The 16236-nt window shown below is 40.6% G+C and overlaps 2 protein-coding genes across 4 annotated transcripts; one reads left to right on the top strand and one right to left on the bottom strand.

Annotated features, from left to right (window-relative positions):
• The first annotated feature begins 70 nt into the window (after positions 1-70).
• rps17 (ribosomal protein S17) lies at positions 71-3845 on the top strand. 2 transcript variants are annotated; one of them, XM_067495753.1, is made up of 5 exons: positions 71-222; positions 1519-1670; positions 2927-3032; positions 3192-3257; positions 3720-3845. In XM_067495753.1, the coding sequence occupies exons 1-5, from the start codon at positions 220-222 to the stop codon at positions 3795-3797; spliced, it is 405 nt and encodes a 134-aa protein (XP_067351854.1). In that variant the 5' UTR covers positions 71-219; the 3' UTR covers positions 3798-3845. The 2 variants fall into 2 exon arrangements, with proteins under 2 accessions (XP_067351854.1, XP_067351853.1); XM_067495752.1 differs by lacking the exon at positions 71-222 and adding an exon at positions 943-966.
• Positions 3846-5482: 1637 nt separating this feature from the next.
• Positions 5483-14912, bottom strand: cpeb1b (cytoplasmic polyadenylation element binding protein 1b). Of its 2 annotated transcripts, XM_067495743.1 has the most exons (12): positions 14898-14912; positions 14491-14662; positions 12134-12355; positions 10655-10884; positions 9709-9964; positions 9478-9591; positions 8123-8227; positions 7561-7697; positions 7129-7327; positions 6649-6743; positions 6098-6178; positions 5483-5619 (listed from the first exon to the last, which is right to left on the bottom strand). In XM_067495743.1, the coding sequence occupies exons 1-12, from the start codon at positions 14910-14912 to the stop codon at positions 5509-5511; spliced, it is 1737 nt and encodes a 578-aa protein (XP_067351844.1). In that variant the 3' UTR covers positions 5483-5508. The 2 variants fall into 2 exon arrangements, with proteins under 2 accessions (XP_067351844.1, XP_067351846.1); XM_067495745.1 differs by lacking the exons at positions 14491-14662; positions 14898-14912 and adding an exon at positions 12545-12993.
• Between the last annotated feature and the right edge of the window lie 1324 nt (positions 14913-16236).

The following is a 16236-nucleotide window of genomic DNA, read 5'->3' as shown; positions in this document are numbered from 1 at the left end:
GGACCAGGACCCGAGCCTAAAGCATAAATAACGCCCTGACGTGAGGAGCGAGTTTTTTTTTTTCTCATTTAATTTTTAAAATATCTTCCTTCCACGTGCAATTTGAACCTCCTGCCGCTGAGTGGCGGCGTTTCGCGGAGCGGTGCGGCCGAGCCACGTGTCAATGATAAACTTCCTGCATGACGCTCAGGTGCCTCTCTTCCACCAGTCCGGGCCAACATGGTGGGTACACGGTCAACACAGCCCTTCATCTTCCCTCACTATCCTCTTTAATCCTTACGTTGTGTGTGAATATCAAGCGCCTGCAAGCATCACTTTGCTCACAAGCGGCGCCAAGGTTTCTAAACGCTGTGTCTTGATTGAATTTGGATGTGCAAAGACTGAGAAATGCTCCCGTATTAGCGAGCTAAGTGGCCACTATAGCAGCGTGTGTTTACAGTAGCTCATATGCTTTTACAGGAGGAGACTGTTCTTTACATTACGCTGTCTTTTGTTCTTTCAGCGGACTGAGTGGAAACTTTAAAACACTTCTGTTTGAATCTTCACCATCACAACAGTGCTTGATAGGATACACCGGGTCCAACGTAACAAGTCCTGAATGCAATCCTTGAATTATTGTAGAGTTATGGAATTTGAAATTGCACTAAAATATTCACGTCAGTATTTTACATTGACGTTTATAGTACTAGTTTGTCTAAGTCTTTTACCTGCAAATTTTATTTCTGCTCAAAACAGCCATGCAGACTACTTCAGATGGCAAACGCTTACCAAATGTGTCAACTTTTGAACTTAATCGACTTAAAAATGACCTTTTTCATCTAATATTTTGCCCTGACAGCAAAAGGCACTGTAATTTAAGGAAAACATGTGAAAATTAAAACATCTTCACCAATTTAAAACAAGAAGAGCAATAAAACAAAAACCCACACAAAATAATTGAACAGCTTGCTGCAGCAGATGTATGAGGTAAACAGCCTGAAATGAAAGTAAGGTGGGATAGATTTGTAGTTTTTTTGCTAGTGTTTTTGGATTTAAAATATCGGTAAATGGGTATAGGTGTCACAACTTTGAGTGATTCTCATTGATGTCCTTAGGCATGTATGGTAATGAACATTTTAAACTATATGTTGTATTTAATTGATCTTAAATCAAACTTTATGAACTGCGCAGAAACCCAGTGTCATGCACCCAGCATCAGTAATCTTGTGTTTGGGAGGAATGAAATTCATGTCATTTAGAAGAGGTGGCTTTGTTTTCAAACAAAACTAATTTCCCTTCTTTGTTGGCTCTTTGCTCATTAGTGATTTACTGTACTTTACTCCACTGTATTTTGATGCAACAGTTGGAGCTGTTACCGAATGATTTAGAAATTCCACTGTCAGGTGAATTTCTCCAGTGTCCTGAAAACAGACTACAAGACCTCACATGAATTTTCTTCACACTTTTCACTTGTCTTTTTTTTTTTTTTAAATAATTTAGAGTTGTATAAAAACTGAAGTGTCTGTGGTTTCTCTTCAGGGTCGAGTCAGGACCAAGACAGTCAAGAAGGCCGCCAGGGTCATCATAGAGAAATACTACACACGTCTGGGTAATGACTTTCACACCAACAAGAGAGTGTGCGAGGAGATCGCCATTATCCCCAGCAAACCTCTGCGCAACAAAATTGCAGGGTAAGTGAAATTTCAACTGCTGCTTATTTAAGAGTGGATCTTGTTGAAACGTCCTGAAGGCTCAGGTTCAATGGTTCTATCATGCTTATCAGTTGACTTGTGCAGCGCACTTTGGAGTTCATCTGAAGTGTTTTCAAGCAGCTGGAGAAATATTGAGCAGCAGCATTAAATAACTGTTCACCATAATCCTTTAAGTTACCGGACTTAAAATCTGAAGTGATTCTTACATAAAGACCCATTCTCTGATTGGTATATGCGTTTGCAGTTTTCCTTTGTTGTACACAATAGTAACTGTCTTGTTTATTTTTTGCACCAATGGTCGGATAAAACAGGGCATTTAAAGATACACAAAGATTGATGCCAAAGTCTTTAGTTGTTGGATAGTCACAATACTTTTATTGCAAATGACCTAGTGAAAAACATAATTAGTATTGGCTTTTTCATATTTGTTTTTTCTTTTTGAAAAGCCCCAAATATTTCGCACAGTAGTGAGAAATACTGAGTCATCTTTTCCTGGTTTCCCAGTTATATAATGTGATCAGATTAAAAGCTCGAGTCCACCCAGGCACTGTCCTTGAATTAATTTGGCATTTTTGCTTCTCAGCTTAGTGCAAACAGAAATTTGTAGCCTGTTGCAAGTTCAAGTTAGTTCACTGAATTAGAGAGATGCAAGGACTGTGTGCATGCTCTCTGTAAGTCAGTGCGGAAACACCACCACTGTCTAGAAACCAAGAGGTTGTTTATAAGGGAAGAGGCACCTACTAAACTTAAAGGAATGAATTACATTTTGCATTGCTTCCAACTGAAATATAGTGAGGGGAATTCTAGTATAACCATCAGCTGATCTTACATTAATTTTACAATCCTCCAGTTAAAATATTTTTATGATTTCATGAAATCAATGAGACCAATGTTTAGTTCTGAATCAGGGTTATCAGTATTTAGAGCTAAAAAGCTCTTGAAAAATAAGCTCTGTTCATCCAACTAAATTTGGGAAAGGCAAGTTTAATGAGCCCTTGACTGAAGGCATTGAGTGGATCTACATCACTATTAAAGGTTGTGATGCAGACTTTACACATACCAGGGAAAAAAAAAAAAAAAAGTACACCAATATTCAACCAAGTTTCCAAAAAGTGTTTCAGCCAGTTGAAGACATGGTGTATCTGCAAATGATCTACATGGTACCACCTTTGCTGTATTTGGAGCAAGGAATGGACCCGTACATCCTCAACCATGCATTTCTGTTTGTGCCTCAGGTATGTGACACACCTGATGAAACGTATCCAGCGTGGTCCAGTCAGAGGAATCTCCATAAAGCTACAGGAGGAGGAGAGAGAGAGGAGGGACAACTACGTCCCAGAGGTCTCATCACATTTCTTTGTTTTGAGACAGTGAAGTTGTGCTGGTTTAGAACCTCAGAGACGGAACATGCTTTTAATCAGCCAACTGATAAGTGTGTATGTCTGAAAGGTTGGAAATGATGGCTGCATGAATGTTTTCAATTTTGTTTTCATGCTCTAGATTTCTGCTCTGGATCAAGAACTCATCGAGGTGGATCCAGACACAAAAGAAATGCTTAAGATGCTTGTAAGTGTCAAAAATTGCTTTTCTTAGCAAGTAATGAAATTGTGCACAATTTACTGTCAAAAGTAACATTTTGGGCTACAGTAAAGACTGTTCAGCTTAAGGGAAAGGGTAGGTTAAATTTTTCACATTCATCTTAAACAGTCAGGTGGGCAGAAATCTACATGTCCTTCCTCTAATGCATTTTTCATAGTGTTTCTTCAATTTTACAAATTAGTCATATTTTCCAAAGTTGCAGCATTTTAGGTGCTTCATTGGAGGTAAAATTACAATAAAGGAAATTAAAATTACCTTGATATCCAGTTGCTTTAACTCAGTTGCTGAAGAGTCCTTCAGAGTCCTGAGAAGTTCATATAAAGTTGGCTGACTTGTTCATAGTTTCAGCTCTGAGGATTTGTCAAGACAAAATGAGCACAATAACCCTGTGATTTGCTGCATAAGTTATGAATTTCTTTCCCTTTGTAGGATTTTGGTGGCCTTTCTAAACTTCAAGTTACTCAGCCAACTATTGGAATGAACTTCAAAACACCAAGAGGACTATAGATCATGTTCAAACATCAATAAACAAATAAGGAAAAAAAAAAAAAAAAATCATCCCTGTTTGATCAATCTCTTTACATACACCTAGCAGCCATATGGTTAAACTAATATTTACTTTTTGAAAGGGCAGAAGTATTCAGTGAGCATAAGTGCTTTTAATAAAAACTCATCTGTTGGAGTTCATGACCATGAAAGACTGCAACTAAACTTATTCTGAATTGACAATTTTAAGTTTAAAAAACTAGACTGAACCTAGAGCAACAAAAGAAGCACCCATAGGTCATTCTGAATAATTTTATTACTATAGTCAATACCCAACAAAAAATTCCCTTATGTTTGAAAACGTTTCTAAATTATACAATTTGACAGTAAAGCGAATTAAATATTCAGACACTGTTTTAATGCTTAAACACCTTTATTGTGCCCAATCAGAACATACTCCACAACTGTAAGTAGCAGCAAACTTGGCAGACCACAATGAGGTAGACTTTCAAAACTCTAAAAAGCAGCTGGGCTAAGAAACAACAAGCTCAGCATGACAAACCTAATGGATAAAGAAAAGACACTTTGTCTTTGGCACACAGCTTATTATGCATTTGTGTCCAACTGGAACAGGAAGGCAGAATGGGATAAGAAAGCATGGAATTATTTACTGGGGTCTACTCAAGCTCTGGATAGATTAATTTATCATCAGCTAAGTGGAAGTTCTTACATTCAACAGGAAACAAACAGCTCTTCTAGCATGTTCCCCTGCTGACGTACAAAAGTGATTAAAAACCACTGCCACCTCTCCACACGTGCAAATTAAAAAGTGCAAAAATCAAACTATGTACAATTAAATGTTCACTCACTAGTCTCAACAGGACCCATCAGATACTTGAGAAGTGATGGATTAAAAGTTGAATTATATCCAGTACTGTTAGATAGTTAATACAACTGGACAAAGTGAAAGAAGTACTTCCAACATTGTGCCCATTCAGTTGAGATTTGGGAGGGCAAATTAAAAAAAAAACAAAAATAGCCACAGAAAATTTTATGAGAAAAATGAAATAAAAGGGGGTTTCTCATAAACAGCCGCCTGGTAGAATTCTGTTCAAAATTGTCATGTCAAGACTTAAAACCGTTTGTGTACAAATTAGTAAAAAACTGCGTAAAATGTCTGAAATGCGACTGGTTAAATGAAGCCCAACATTCAACTCCCAAAAGTAAGAAACACCAGTTGGCTTGCACAGGAAAAAAGGAAAAAAACTGATTCCAACTGGGGGTAGCAGAGGGAGGGGAAAAATAAAAATTTAAAGGCACTGTATGGCATTTGCCAATGAACGGCAATGAGACTTGCGTGATTGCTCTTCACTATGCAACACATGTAAACCAAAAAAAAAAAAAAAAAAAAATACTGCATTTTCATCCACTTATTAACCTTAGGCTGACTGCCATCTTTCTGTCTGGCCACAAGCCTGGGAAAATGCACAAGTGTAAAGGGCCCCTTGTCTGTCCCAATAAGGTCACTGTGTATAGTGCCACTGTGAACAACAGCAAAAATGTAGCAAGTGCAAAAGTGAACATTTTCTACAGTGATATCCCAGTGCCTGGTGGAGCGCCATGGTGTCCTCGTACTGAGGGACATCTGGCACACGTGCTCTCCTTGGCAGGCAGCCATGCCCCAGAGAGGGGCTCCTCCTCTGGCCCTTCAGAGTGTTTGGATGCATCTGCTCTAGCTGGAGTCCCTGTTTTTCTGGTTGCGCATGAGGGGCCGGTGGTTGCTCAAGATGTCCATGGAGTGCTGCCAGTGCCAGCAGGAGCGGCAGTAGTATTTGAAGCAGGCCTGAGTGTCAACAGAATATGACTTGACCAATAGCTCTACACTGGATACTACATGTTACCTACCAAGCTGCTGCAATATGGAAACACTGCTTCTGAAGTCTACACTGCTACTACACTGAAGTCTGACAGGACCTTAGTCAAAAAAAGTAGGAAGAAAAGACCACTTTCCCAAAGCAAAACCCTAATCACTAACAGCAGTTTTCTTCACCTAATGAAAGATTAATGTTATTCTGTTCCCAAAGCTCAACTTTGAACTCCAAGTACTTTTACTCTGACATCATGGAGAACAACAGTTTATTGCAGCTTCAGTGAGCCACAATCAAAAAACCTCAAGTGTCATTTAGTCTGATAAGACATTTCGCCCCACACTTTATTTTCATAAGTCTTAGCTTTATTCCATATCCAGGCCTTAGCACTGGGATTGAGCCACTGCCCCCAACCATACTCCTCTGAAAGAGTTCAAAATAGTTCCAACTGACCTGGTCTCTGCAGAAGAAGGGCCCAGGTTGGCGAAGGCAAACTTGACACATGGAGTCTTCCAAGTAGGGGTCAATCTGGACCTGAAGAAAAGTGAAGTAGTGTTGAGTTTACAGCCATTAGTGAGTTGCCACATTTCCACCTAAAATGTTTGCATTTAACCAAAAAGAATAAGTATTAGAAATCATAAATTACTGAACATTTCCATCTGCTACCAAATATGCAAATACTTGCAGCTGATCAACAGCTGGTGGAACAGATTCAGTCAGATTCTCCAAGTCTATGGTCCAGATGACTTAATTTAGAGCTACAGTTAAACAGTGAGAAAACTCACTTCTATCACCACACAGATTAGCTGAAAATTCTGCATTGTAATGACACTTTTCATGGCCACAATGAATTCAGTGTTTTCAGAATTAAAAAAGGGGTTTAAAGCAGTATGTGTATGCAGTTTGTAACATTTGATATTTAGCCATTTAAACTTTTTTAAATCCAGTTTCTGTGAGGTCACTTAACCACAGAATCATTATTAGGAAATACATGTACATCTTACCTTCTTTGTAAACTTGGGGGTTTTAATTTCTACAAATGCTGCACACACAGCCTTCAGATAACTGCGCTGATTGTTAAAAGTGACACGGCCAGAGCCTGTAACAAAGGTTAAATACATTCGCTTTTATCCAATTCAAAGAAACTGATTTCTACATTTATAGAAGCAATGTCAAATGTACAGTCACTGGTCAATGTCTCAAACCTCCATGAGAAAGTAAGTGTACAGTGTTATTTTGCCTCCATGATCAAACCTAATCATGACAATTCCTGTTAGAACTTTGATTTATTGTTGTTACAACTGCAAAAATTTCTACTTGTTTAAACAAGTAGTTTCACTTATTCATCCACCCACCATTTCACAAACCCTCAAAAAGGGAAACAAAAAAGTTATAATAACTCAATGTTGGATTATCATCTTAAGATATGCCTACAAGTTGCACGTACATACTGAGCCTAAATGTTAGAGAAAATGCAGTCTCACCAATGGGGTACTTGTGCTTGTCCGTGTCAATGCCTGCGTACATGACGCCCCCAAACAGGTCGTTCATGATGCTGGCCAGAGCCTCTGCATTCAGCATGCCATGCAGTGCACCCACAAACACGGTCTTACTGGGGTCCAAACGCTGAGCAGGGCATCGCACGTAGTTACTGTCAGAGATGACCCAGGGGATAACCTGCACCTGGTATGAGAATTTAAAAGCCTTAAAAGATTTGTTCAGTCTTGCAGAGGTTTACATTGTAAGGTGAAAAAAGAAACTAAACTTTAAATTTGGGATCTCCAATAACTACATTTGGACATTCCCCACATTAAAATTAATGAGAGCAGGGTTAGAGTGTGCCAGAGGAAAACTTAAAATTACACCTGATATATTAATAACATTCAAGGTGTCCTGAATGTCTAGTTTCTACTCACATCTTTGCATCTCATTCTGCGACTCGACATCTTGAAGTAGTACTCTCTGCTGTCCTCAGGGTGAAATGGGTCCTGGGAGCAGGCGTGGAGCAATGCCCGCACAGACTTCTCATTTTCAAACACCAGGTAAACATAGCCTTAGGACCGGAAAATACGAAGTGAGTCACCCAGTGTCATGGAATCTCAGGGCAAAATGGTTAAGTTAGTGAAATATATATTTAAGGCTTCTGTACAGGCCAGATGTAATGACCTTTTAGGCCCTCAAATCAACAGATTCAATGCAATTATGGAAGTATAATGCAGTTACAAAAAACAAAAACAGCTGTATCATAATGATCTCCTGTTTGCCTGAGAATCAGGTAAAGTCAGTACATGCATTACAAACAATTTAGGCTTTATGAAAGTAAAACTTCTAGCACCTTGTTTTACCCTCCTGCTATGCCCAAAAGTCACCATACCAAGTCTTTGAAAAGAGTAGTGAAACTCACCAATGTGCCATGTGATCACCAGTGCCACCCTAAAACCAGGAAGAAAGTTAAAATGCCTACCAGCCTAGAGTTACCTTTGGCCACATTACCTTTGGGAGGGCAGCGAGGGTGCTTTCCATCCTTACCCGGCCATTCCACAGTCAGTGGGCCATAACCACTGAAGGTATTGATCAGACCAGCTGAAATATTGGAGGTACAAGGATAAGATGTGAAGACATGTTTAATTTACAGTTAGTGTTGGAAGTGTACCAATGATGAAAATATTTTGACCTATGGGTGACCATACACATGCTGCTGTTAATAATCAAGCTCCTTTTTAAGATGATTTTCACCCTTAGACATTGTTGCATTACAATGACTTTATACTATTGCAGAATCTATGCAATGTTGAACACAGACCATTCCATAAATCCCACCTTTTACATTTTTGGCCAAAACAGGTTCTTGCAGTAAAAATGGCCCCTTACAAATACAAATCAAAGAGCAGTTTAGTTGCAGGAAACTAAACCCATTTGCCAGACCTAAGAATATTTCAGTAAGTCACCTTGTTAGCTCTGCAACGTCAGGTATGTAGCTTGTGACCCATCAGGGCTTGACATTTATGCCAGGCAAGTAAATGTTCAGACAAGTGGAATGAGTCATGCCTATGCCTAATCAGGCAAGTGAAAAAAATAAAGTGACTGTCTGCAGGGTTTCCCCAAACATTAATTCCCATGTTGCCTTGTCAGAAATTAGCCAAAATCTTATTCCACTGTAGCGCAGTGTCTATGATCTGATTTCAGGTGAACCAGGAGTCATTTTATTTTCTCTTTGATTCTGTCCTATCCCCCATTTACTAACATTAAAGTATTAATATTTGAGTGAACACTTGATCTGTATAACAGATCAAGTGTTCACTCCATTTTGTCATTAAATGTAGCTAACATCATGAGTGGCAGCTGCCCGTCAAATTTATACTTGGAAAATTATCTGTTAAGGTCAGAGACTGAAAGGTCTTTAAAACTCCCCTCTGAAAGACCCAACTCTGCTGCAGGTGAAAGAAGCCCCTGTCCCATCTCATTTTCTGGTTTTATCATGTCTTGTGTTTAGCATTTATGCTTCACTATAACAAAGGCCGGAACGACATTGAATCATTTAGTCAATTTTATACAGAAGTTTATTAGAACTTACTTTTAATAGGCCTACATTTTATGTTTTAGACAAGAAAAACATGTCCGGTCTAAAAAGCTTATGTCAAGCCCTGCAGATCAAATCATTCTCCAATTACATAATTTTAAACCACTCCTGCTTGCCTCAATTTAAAGCCATAAATATTAAACTCTGGAGGCATGGATTTAAACCACAACACCAGTTACAGTTAATCTTAATATTTAGGCTACAAGCAAGAAACCTGAATTAAAGCAAATTGTATGCATGCAGTGGCAGCTACCTTCTGTGATGTCCCAGGGCACGCCACCAAGAAACACCTTGCAGGAGTACAGAGGGTCCTTGTTGTTTCTGGGAGGCAGTTGCCCACTCCAGGTAAATGTGGCCTCATTCACAGCTGATGAGACAAGAGTAACACTACATTTAGAGCTCACTTCTATTCAAAAAGCACAGCAACTACATGTAAACTATTTAAAACTAGCTACAAGCAATAAAAGGGACATTTTTGACAGACCTGCAGCCTGCCTGTGCAGGCGGGCCTCCCTCTCAATGCTGAATGTATCATCTGACTGATCAAGCATGTTTGCACCAGGCCATGGAGAGCTGGTACGCCAGCGGTGGGAAATGGCTGATGAAGTAGGACTGGCACTGGATGGAGGGGTTAAGGGAGAGCTTGAGTCCTGGGGGTTCAGACGGGATCCCAGGCGCAGCAGATCCTTCTGCATGTTTGATGCAAGGTAAGGCAGAGGAGGGGAAATCCGCAAAGTCGACTGGAAAAAACATGTCCACACAAGGAGACAAAAATGATGTGATTGAAGAACCCTGTACACTGAAAAACTAAAGTTGCCAACTGAATGAAACTGTATAATCTGATCATAGCTTTGTCTATCGAAGACAGGCCACAGACATCTGTCATGTAAGGACCAGAAATCCTACAAATGTGACTGCTGCTATAACCCTATAAACCACCTAATTTGAATATGACAAAAAAATGAAAAATATAGTACTGTGCTAATGCTACTGCTAAAACGGGGTGATGCCACTGGTAGCACAGAAAGGCTTTTATAATTTTAGCTGACAGCGACATGACACAAGATACTAATCCAAAGGTTTTACAGGATTAAAGTATTAGTATATAAGAAACTGGTGATTATAGCACAACTATGGTGACTGCAGTCCAGGAGAAAATGTCCTCAACTCAATCACAGGTTGAAGTGTTGAGTGATCAACAGCAGCTTAAAATAGGAGCAGCTCAGAAAAATAGCAATGCCCATTATAGACTAGCCTTTACACCCAAAAAAGAAAAAAGTGTTTAAAAGGCTCAAACCACCATTTGACATTTCCTAGTATTTTTTGAATAGAGACGTAAAAAAAAAAAAGTCACAAGGGGTAGACGTTTATTTCATTTCATTTTCTCCACCCCTGACCAGCCAACCCAAGTTACAGAATAGGCATCTTACCAACATGTCACAGAGGTGGTCTGAGCCAGAGCTGAAGCCACTTGTCTCAGAGTCTTCAGGACTGCTGGAACGAGAGTCCAAGAAGGAGCTGGAGTCCAGTCTGTTTGCCATGCGAGCCATGCCAGGGAACTTCTCCAGGAAGTCAGCAGTCATGCTCATGGACTCAGGGGGCAGATAGCCTGATGGCTTCCCAAGAATGCTCCTGATGGGACTGTTCAGTATACCTAGCACTGTAGACACAGGATAATTACACCATTTACACACCAAGACAGCAATTTCAGAGACCCATATAACACATCGTGGCACAATTACCCCCAACGTGTTAAATGTAGTCCATCTTGCAACTAAACGACCAAACTGAAGAGTGTGCTGAGTCTACAGAGCAACATTGATTTGTCAGTGGGCATGCTGCAATGCAAATGCCAGATCCAAAAATTTCCATCTCCCTGGGAGTGCATTTTTCGACCGACGGGCAAAGTAAAGAACATTGGGACAAAGCTGAATATACAGAACCTCATCGACTCTGAGAACTGAAAGACAGCAATGAAAAAGTCAAGCTCCCATAATTAGCATGTAGAAAACGACAAAATACTGAATGTGGAAGCTGGCTGCAAACCACAACAAAGCTTGAGAGCCAAGTTTTAAGCATTTTCAGTTTTACAATGAATGCTGGGAAACTTGACTAGCATTAGAAACATCAACACAGCTATAGAGAAAAATTTGACACCTTAAAAAAAAAAAAAGAAAAAAATTTTTTGAATAAGGCTAGTGATTGCTGTAACCAGTGCTTCAAGTCCTCATGTTAACTAAGTGACTCAGCTGGCAACTGTGACAGATACACTGCATGGCCTGTAACCGTGAACACGAGGCTCTGAGGGGATTATTCAGCTGTAGGCCAGATTCAAAGCTCTGTCCCACTTTGTGGCAGGCCCATTTTAGAAAGATCTAAATGAAGGTATGCCAAGTCAGTTTGGTCATGGGGCAATAAAACTAACTACAAATAGGTCAGGACAAATGGCTGAACAGGCACACATCTGAAGTGTCTGACATCACACCATCCTAGCTCAAATCCTTTGGCCAGGTAATTGTTAAATAACATATAGTTAAAGACTTAAACAGCCAACCTGTTCAGGTCTAGGGAAAAGTAGCTCTACTGGGTTGTTTTTGTGTCTGTTGGAGATAGAGCAAAGCAAAACTGCCACATCATCCTCCCTAGTGACGCTACAGCCTGTTCCCACAGACACTGCTGTTGAAAATCTGTCACATTTTAATATAAATGAGGGATACACAAATGAAGACACATGGCCTGAGTGGTTCCAACATCTGCCATTATGTCTGAATAAATAGGTCGCGAAACAGAAAAAAAACTGTTGGGAAAATGATCATACTGGGACATTATGTGTGTAAGACAGAAATCCAAACTGTACTTTTTGCCAGGACTCCTTAAGATTTCAAGTAAACAAAAAGACTTATACTTACTGGATGGAGAGCTGGTCTGAACCTGGGAAGGGGAGGTGTGTGTGTCTGTCTCCTGGCTGCTCCATGGTCTGTCCCAGCTTGACAGACTGAGAGACTGGAGGCCCAGGCCCAAGTCTGTGACACCTGGTGGGCCTCTGGACGACTGCATCTCCTGGGAGCTGGGCATGCCACCACAGTTGGGGAAGAGCATCCTCCTGCTCCCCACCGCAGCCAACTCTGACTCTTTTCAGTCCAAGATCAAGTTCAGAGATGTAGCAAGAGAGGACAGAGGAAGTGTTAAAAAAAAATGTTTCAAGTCTGTTACAGATAACAGGGCAGGGAGTTTTCAGTGTTTCTATGAAAATAAATTTTAACAAAAAGAGTATAAACTTCCCTCACATCCCCCCTACCCTGGCTGATGGGGGAGCTAACCTGCTGCTTCTGTACCCAGTGCAACTGCCATGCATCTCCGTCCGCATCACTGACCCACCTAACAGCACGTGACATGGCTGCCGATGCACTCACACACCCCTGCTAATGACATCAGCTTCACCCCCCCACGCCTCGATTCCTTGCCTAACTACTAATGAAAAATTCCTGTCGGGGCTGTTAGCTTGTTGATAGAAGTACTCCCTCTATGGTAGAGCCCAGCACGTCTCCGAGTCAGTGAAGAGACAGCCACCACCGCTGCTGTTGCTTACACTGTGTCTAGCTTTGTTTCCTGAGCGAGCTGACAGAGGTGGGAGGGAGGGGGAGTGAAGGGGAGAGCTACAGCACCATGGTGGGTGGTAGCATGGGAGATTTGAGTGAATGACTCAGCAGACTTTTAAAGTACTTCAGACTTTGAGATGCTCAGAATTTCATTTCCAGTTCTGATTGGTTGATGTAGTCTCCTTTTTAAAATGCACACACAGCGATGATACATGCAGAGCCTCACAGCAGAAGCAGCTGACTGATCAGGTGTTGATGACGGAGCAATATCCACCACCAGCTCCTCCCTTTTCTCCCTAGGCCTGGAAAGCTTCCAGTTGCCAGCAACAGCTCTGATTCAGCAAGCTGGGGTGGATGGGGTAAAGGGGGCACACACACCAGAAGTTTAGCTTTGTTTGCATCATAATCCAATTGACTTTCTCACCCAAGTTACATAAAATTTGCATTGTGATTATGTCAAACTCAGCACAGCTTCACAGCACAAGTTAGACATTTTCCTGGTGATCTCAAGTGCAGACAGGCCTCATGCAAATTACAATTCAAGGAGAGGATGCACAATGTGTGCTGAGCTTAAATCTTGGCAAATCTTACTCCTTGCTGCAATGCTGCAGACTTGTGATGCAGCATGAATCAGCTGCTGGCACCCAAATGTAAATGCCACAGTGACTGAGGTGTAACTGGTGGAAATTCTGGCTTAGAAGGTGAAAGAGGCTCCTTTAGTAGGAGGGCAACATTTTAATATACAATCCATTTTTTAAAAAAAATGGAGCAGCTGCATTTTATCTTGCATCCTGTGTTAATGTGGTTTTCTGGTCTAAAAGCAAACACTTCAAATACACACGCACCCACTCACAACCCAACTGGCACGGGGCTGAGGCTGCCACAAAAGTCACATCCTGAATTTTTCTAGCAGTCTGAGAAAAAGTTTTAAATATTATACCTTTTTAAACTATGCCTTCATCTGTAGTGATGCAAAAAGGCTGAAATGTTTAGCCATTTTAATATAGCGCAACAAGATAATCTGACTCTAGTAATCAATAAGAGAAAGCAAACCACTGGAGCTTAACTCCTTTTACAAAGTCGCATGGAAATGCATATAAACAGTGTGGTAGTTCTAACTATATAGTTTAAATAATTAATACAGAACGTGAGTTTACTGATTTGCAAAATGTAGTTTAGCCTAAACTTTTGCATACAACTAAAATTTACAGGGAACTTGAGTGTGGAATTGTCAAACTCTACTTTGATAGTCAGAGGCCATTTGAGTGTTTCCTAAAGCTATTAAACCCGTCAGAATGGGTTTATAGACGAGCAGCGTCACGGGTGGACATTTCCTTGCTTTTGCAACCAAGTCCTCCACGTTTTTCAATGCTTCCCAGGGCCCAAGCAAACTACTGTGTAAAAACAGTTAAGTTTTGATATGAATGCGGTTTCTTTCAAATAAAATTAGACCGTTTCGACTGGACCATTTATAGGTTTTTGTTTTTTTTTCCCCCATTCTAATTTAGTCCTTTTATCCAAAATCTCACCTTTTGGTTATCTGTTTCTTACTAATAGCATGGCGCACATTTTCCACTCAAACTACCTGGAGTGAGTGAAACTGCATTTTTAAGTCTAAAAGGCGCCAAATCCACCTGCGCCACAGGGAAAAACGTCAGACACTTTACCACAGAGCAGGTCAGGCTTTCCTTTGGCGTTGTTGGGAGTGGTGCACACACCGGTGAAGTCCAAAGCGTTGCCCAACATGGTGTTCATCCTGCGGAAGATGTCCGCGTTGCTGCAGGTGGACAAGGCCGGAGAATCGGAGTCCGGGCTGTCGGGCCTGCGGGGGTCGTTTCTCTGCACGAACAGACCACAGGAGAGAAATTAATGCTGCATTCGTGTGAAAAGCTTGAAGTTAGGACACATGTGGAGACTTGGACCCAGTTTTTGAACGTGTTAGACACTGGTGAGCGGGGAGGAATCAAAATTGAAATTGAAGTCGTCGGTGGTAGTTTGATGTCACACAAAAGTCAAATGGCAACTTGGCCCAAAATTAACTTAATTCGCCAATGCACTTTCATTTACAACTCACCAGAGAAAACGCCATGATATTGACAGCCTATGAGAAATGTCACAATAATAACCCTCTTCTACAATAAAAGCTCATATTTATTAAGGGTAGTAGCCTGATAATTAACCATAATTTAATGAACGTGTGTTAGACGAATGGCTGCGCCTCGTGAGACCCCGTCTGTTCACGTGACCTATACCAAAGTGCTGCTGCAAAACCACGTGTCAGTCAGGCTCATAATTTGGATAACGCATATTAAGGGGTCAAACTACGTATTAGGATTTTGTTTGTGTTTTGCCTTATGCTCTGAATAGGTTTCTGGATTTACAACTTTCAACTTTACGTAATTCAAGAACATTTTATGGTTTTTGTCTTTTAGTTGGGTTTTTTTAATTCTTTGCAACTTAAGAAAAAAATCCCCCAGAAAAAACACTGACCTTCAGCTGCTATAGGCACAGCTGGAGTATTTAGTATGTCGAATTCACGATTGAATTTATGAGAAAATGGAGCCCTGGCCACAAATAAGGGAAATGCCCCACAGCCATTTGTTGTGCTTGTGTAAAGTCAAATTTGTGTGACATTTCTTTTTTGTCATTTTATGTATGTTTATTTAACATGTTTTTTGTCATCTCTCCTAACCTGAAATGTTTCTTAAATTCTAACTCTTCAATTCACTAATATATTGTGCAACACAGGAGAGACAGCTCCTTAGGCTAAGACTCAGCACTCCATATGCATTTGAAAGGACACTCTTCTGTGGACAGCAGTGTGTACAGTCTGGCCAGAGAAGACAGTTTAAAAAAGAAGTGGAAGCAGCCCTGTATGTCAAACTAGAGGGACCATCACTTAGGAGGTGGTCTATGACACATACAGTTTTATCACCCACCTAAAATGCAGTCCTGACCTTTCACCCTGCAGTTTAAAAACTGTTCACACCTTAACTAATGTGACCCTAATGACATCACAAGATCACAGGTCTTCAAGAACTTCAAACCCCATTGCCACTGTGTAATAAATAAATAAATGCTCTGCTTATATAGTGCTTTTATCCAAAGTGCTTTACAATGTTACTTCTCATTCGCCCATTCAAACACAAACTCACACATTGACTGTGGCTGCCGTGCAAGGTGCTCAACTGAGCCACCGGGAGGAACTTAGGGTTCAGTGTCTTGCCCTAGGACACTTTGACACAATAAGAGGGACAGGGAGTTGAACCACCAACCCAGTGGTCCATGGATGACTGCCTTACTAACTGAGCTACAGCCTATGTAGTAACCATGACCTGAAATAAGGAGAATCTCTTTATTTTATACGTGCTAATAATACTACTAATACTGAAATTATCTAATCTATTTGAGCT

Source organism: Channa argus, chromosome 2, assembly GCF_033026475.1.
Source record: "Channa argus isolate prfri chromosome 2, Channa argus male v1.0, whole genome shotgun sequence".
NCBI classification, from domain to species: Eukaryota; Metazoa; Chordata; class Actinopteri; order Anabantiformes; family Channidae; genus Channa; species Channa argus.
Note: the sequence above shows the minus strand (reverse complement) of the source record. Positions and strands in the feature narration are given on the sequence as shown.

Coding starts and splice junctions, on each gene's coding strand:
- rps17 (XM_067495752.1), top strand. Junction 3,033..3,191: donor GGGACAACTACGTCCCAGAG/GTCTCATCACAT, acceptor TTCATGCTCTAG/ATTTCTGCTCTGGATCAAGA. Junction 3,258..3,719: donor AAGAAATGCTTAAGATGCTT/GTAAGTGTCAAA, acceptor TTCCCTTTGTAG/GATTTTGGTGGCCTTTCTAA.
- cpeb1b (XM_067495743.1), bottom strand. Junction 9,965..10,654: donor ACCACCTCTGTGACATGTTG/GTAAGATGCCTA, acceptor TGTTTTTTCCAG/TCGACTTTGCGGATTTCCCC. Junction 6,744..7,128: donor CAAGCACAAGTACCCCATTG/GTGAGACTGCAT, acceptor CCTTTGTTACAG/GCTCTGGCCGTGTCACTTTT.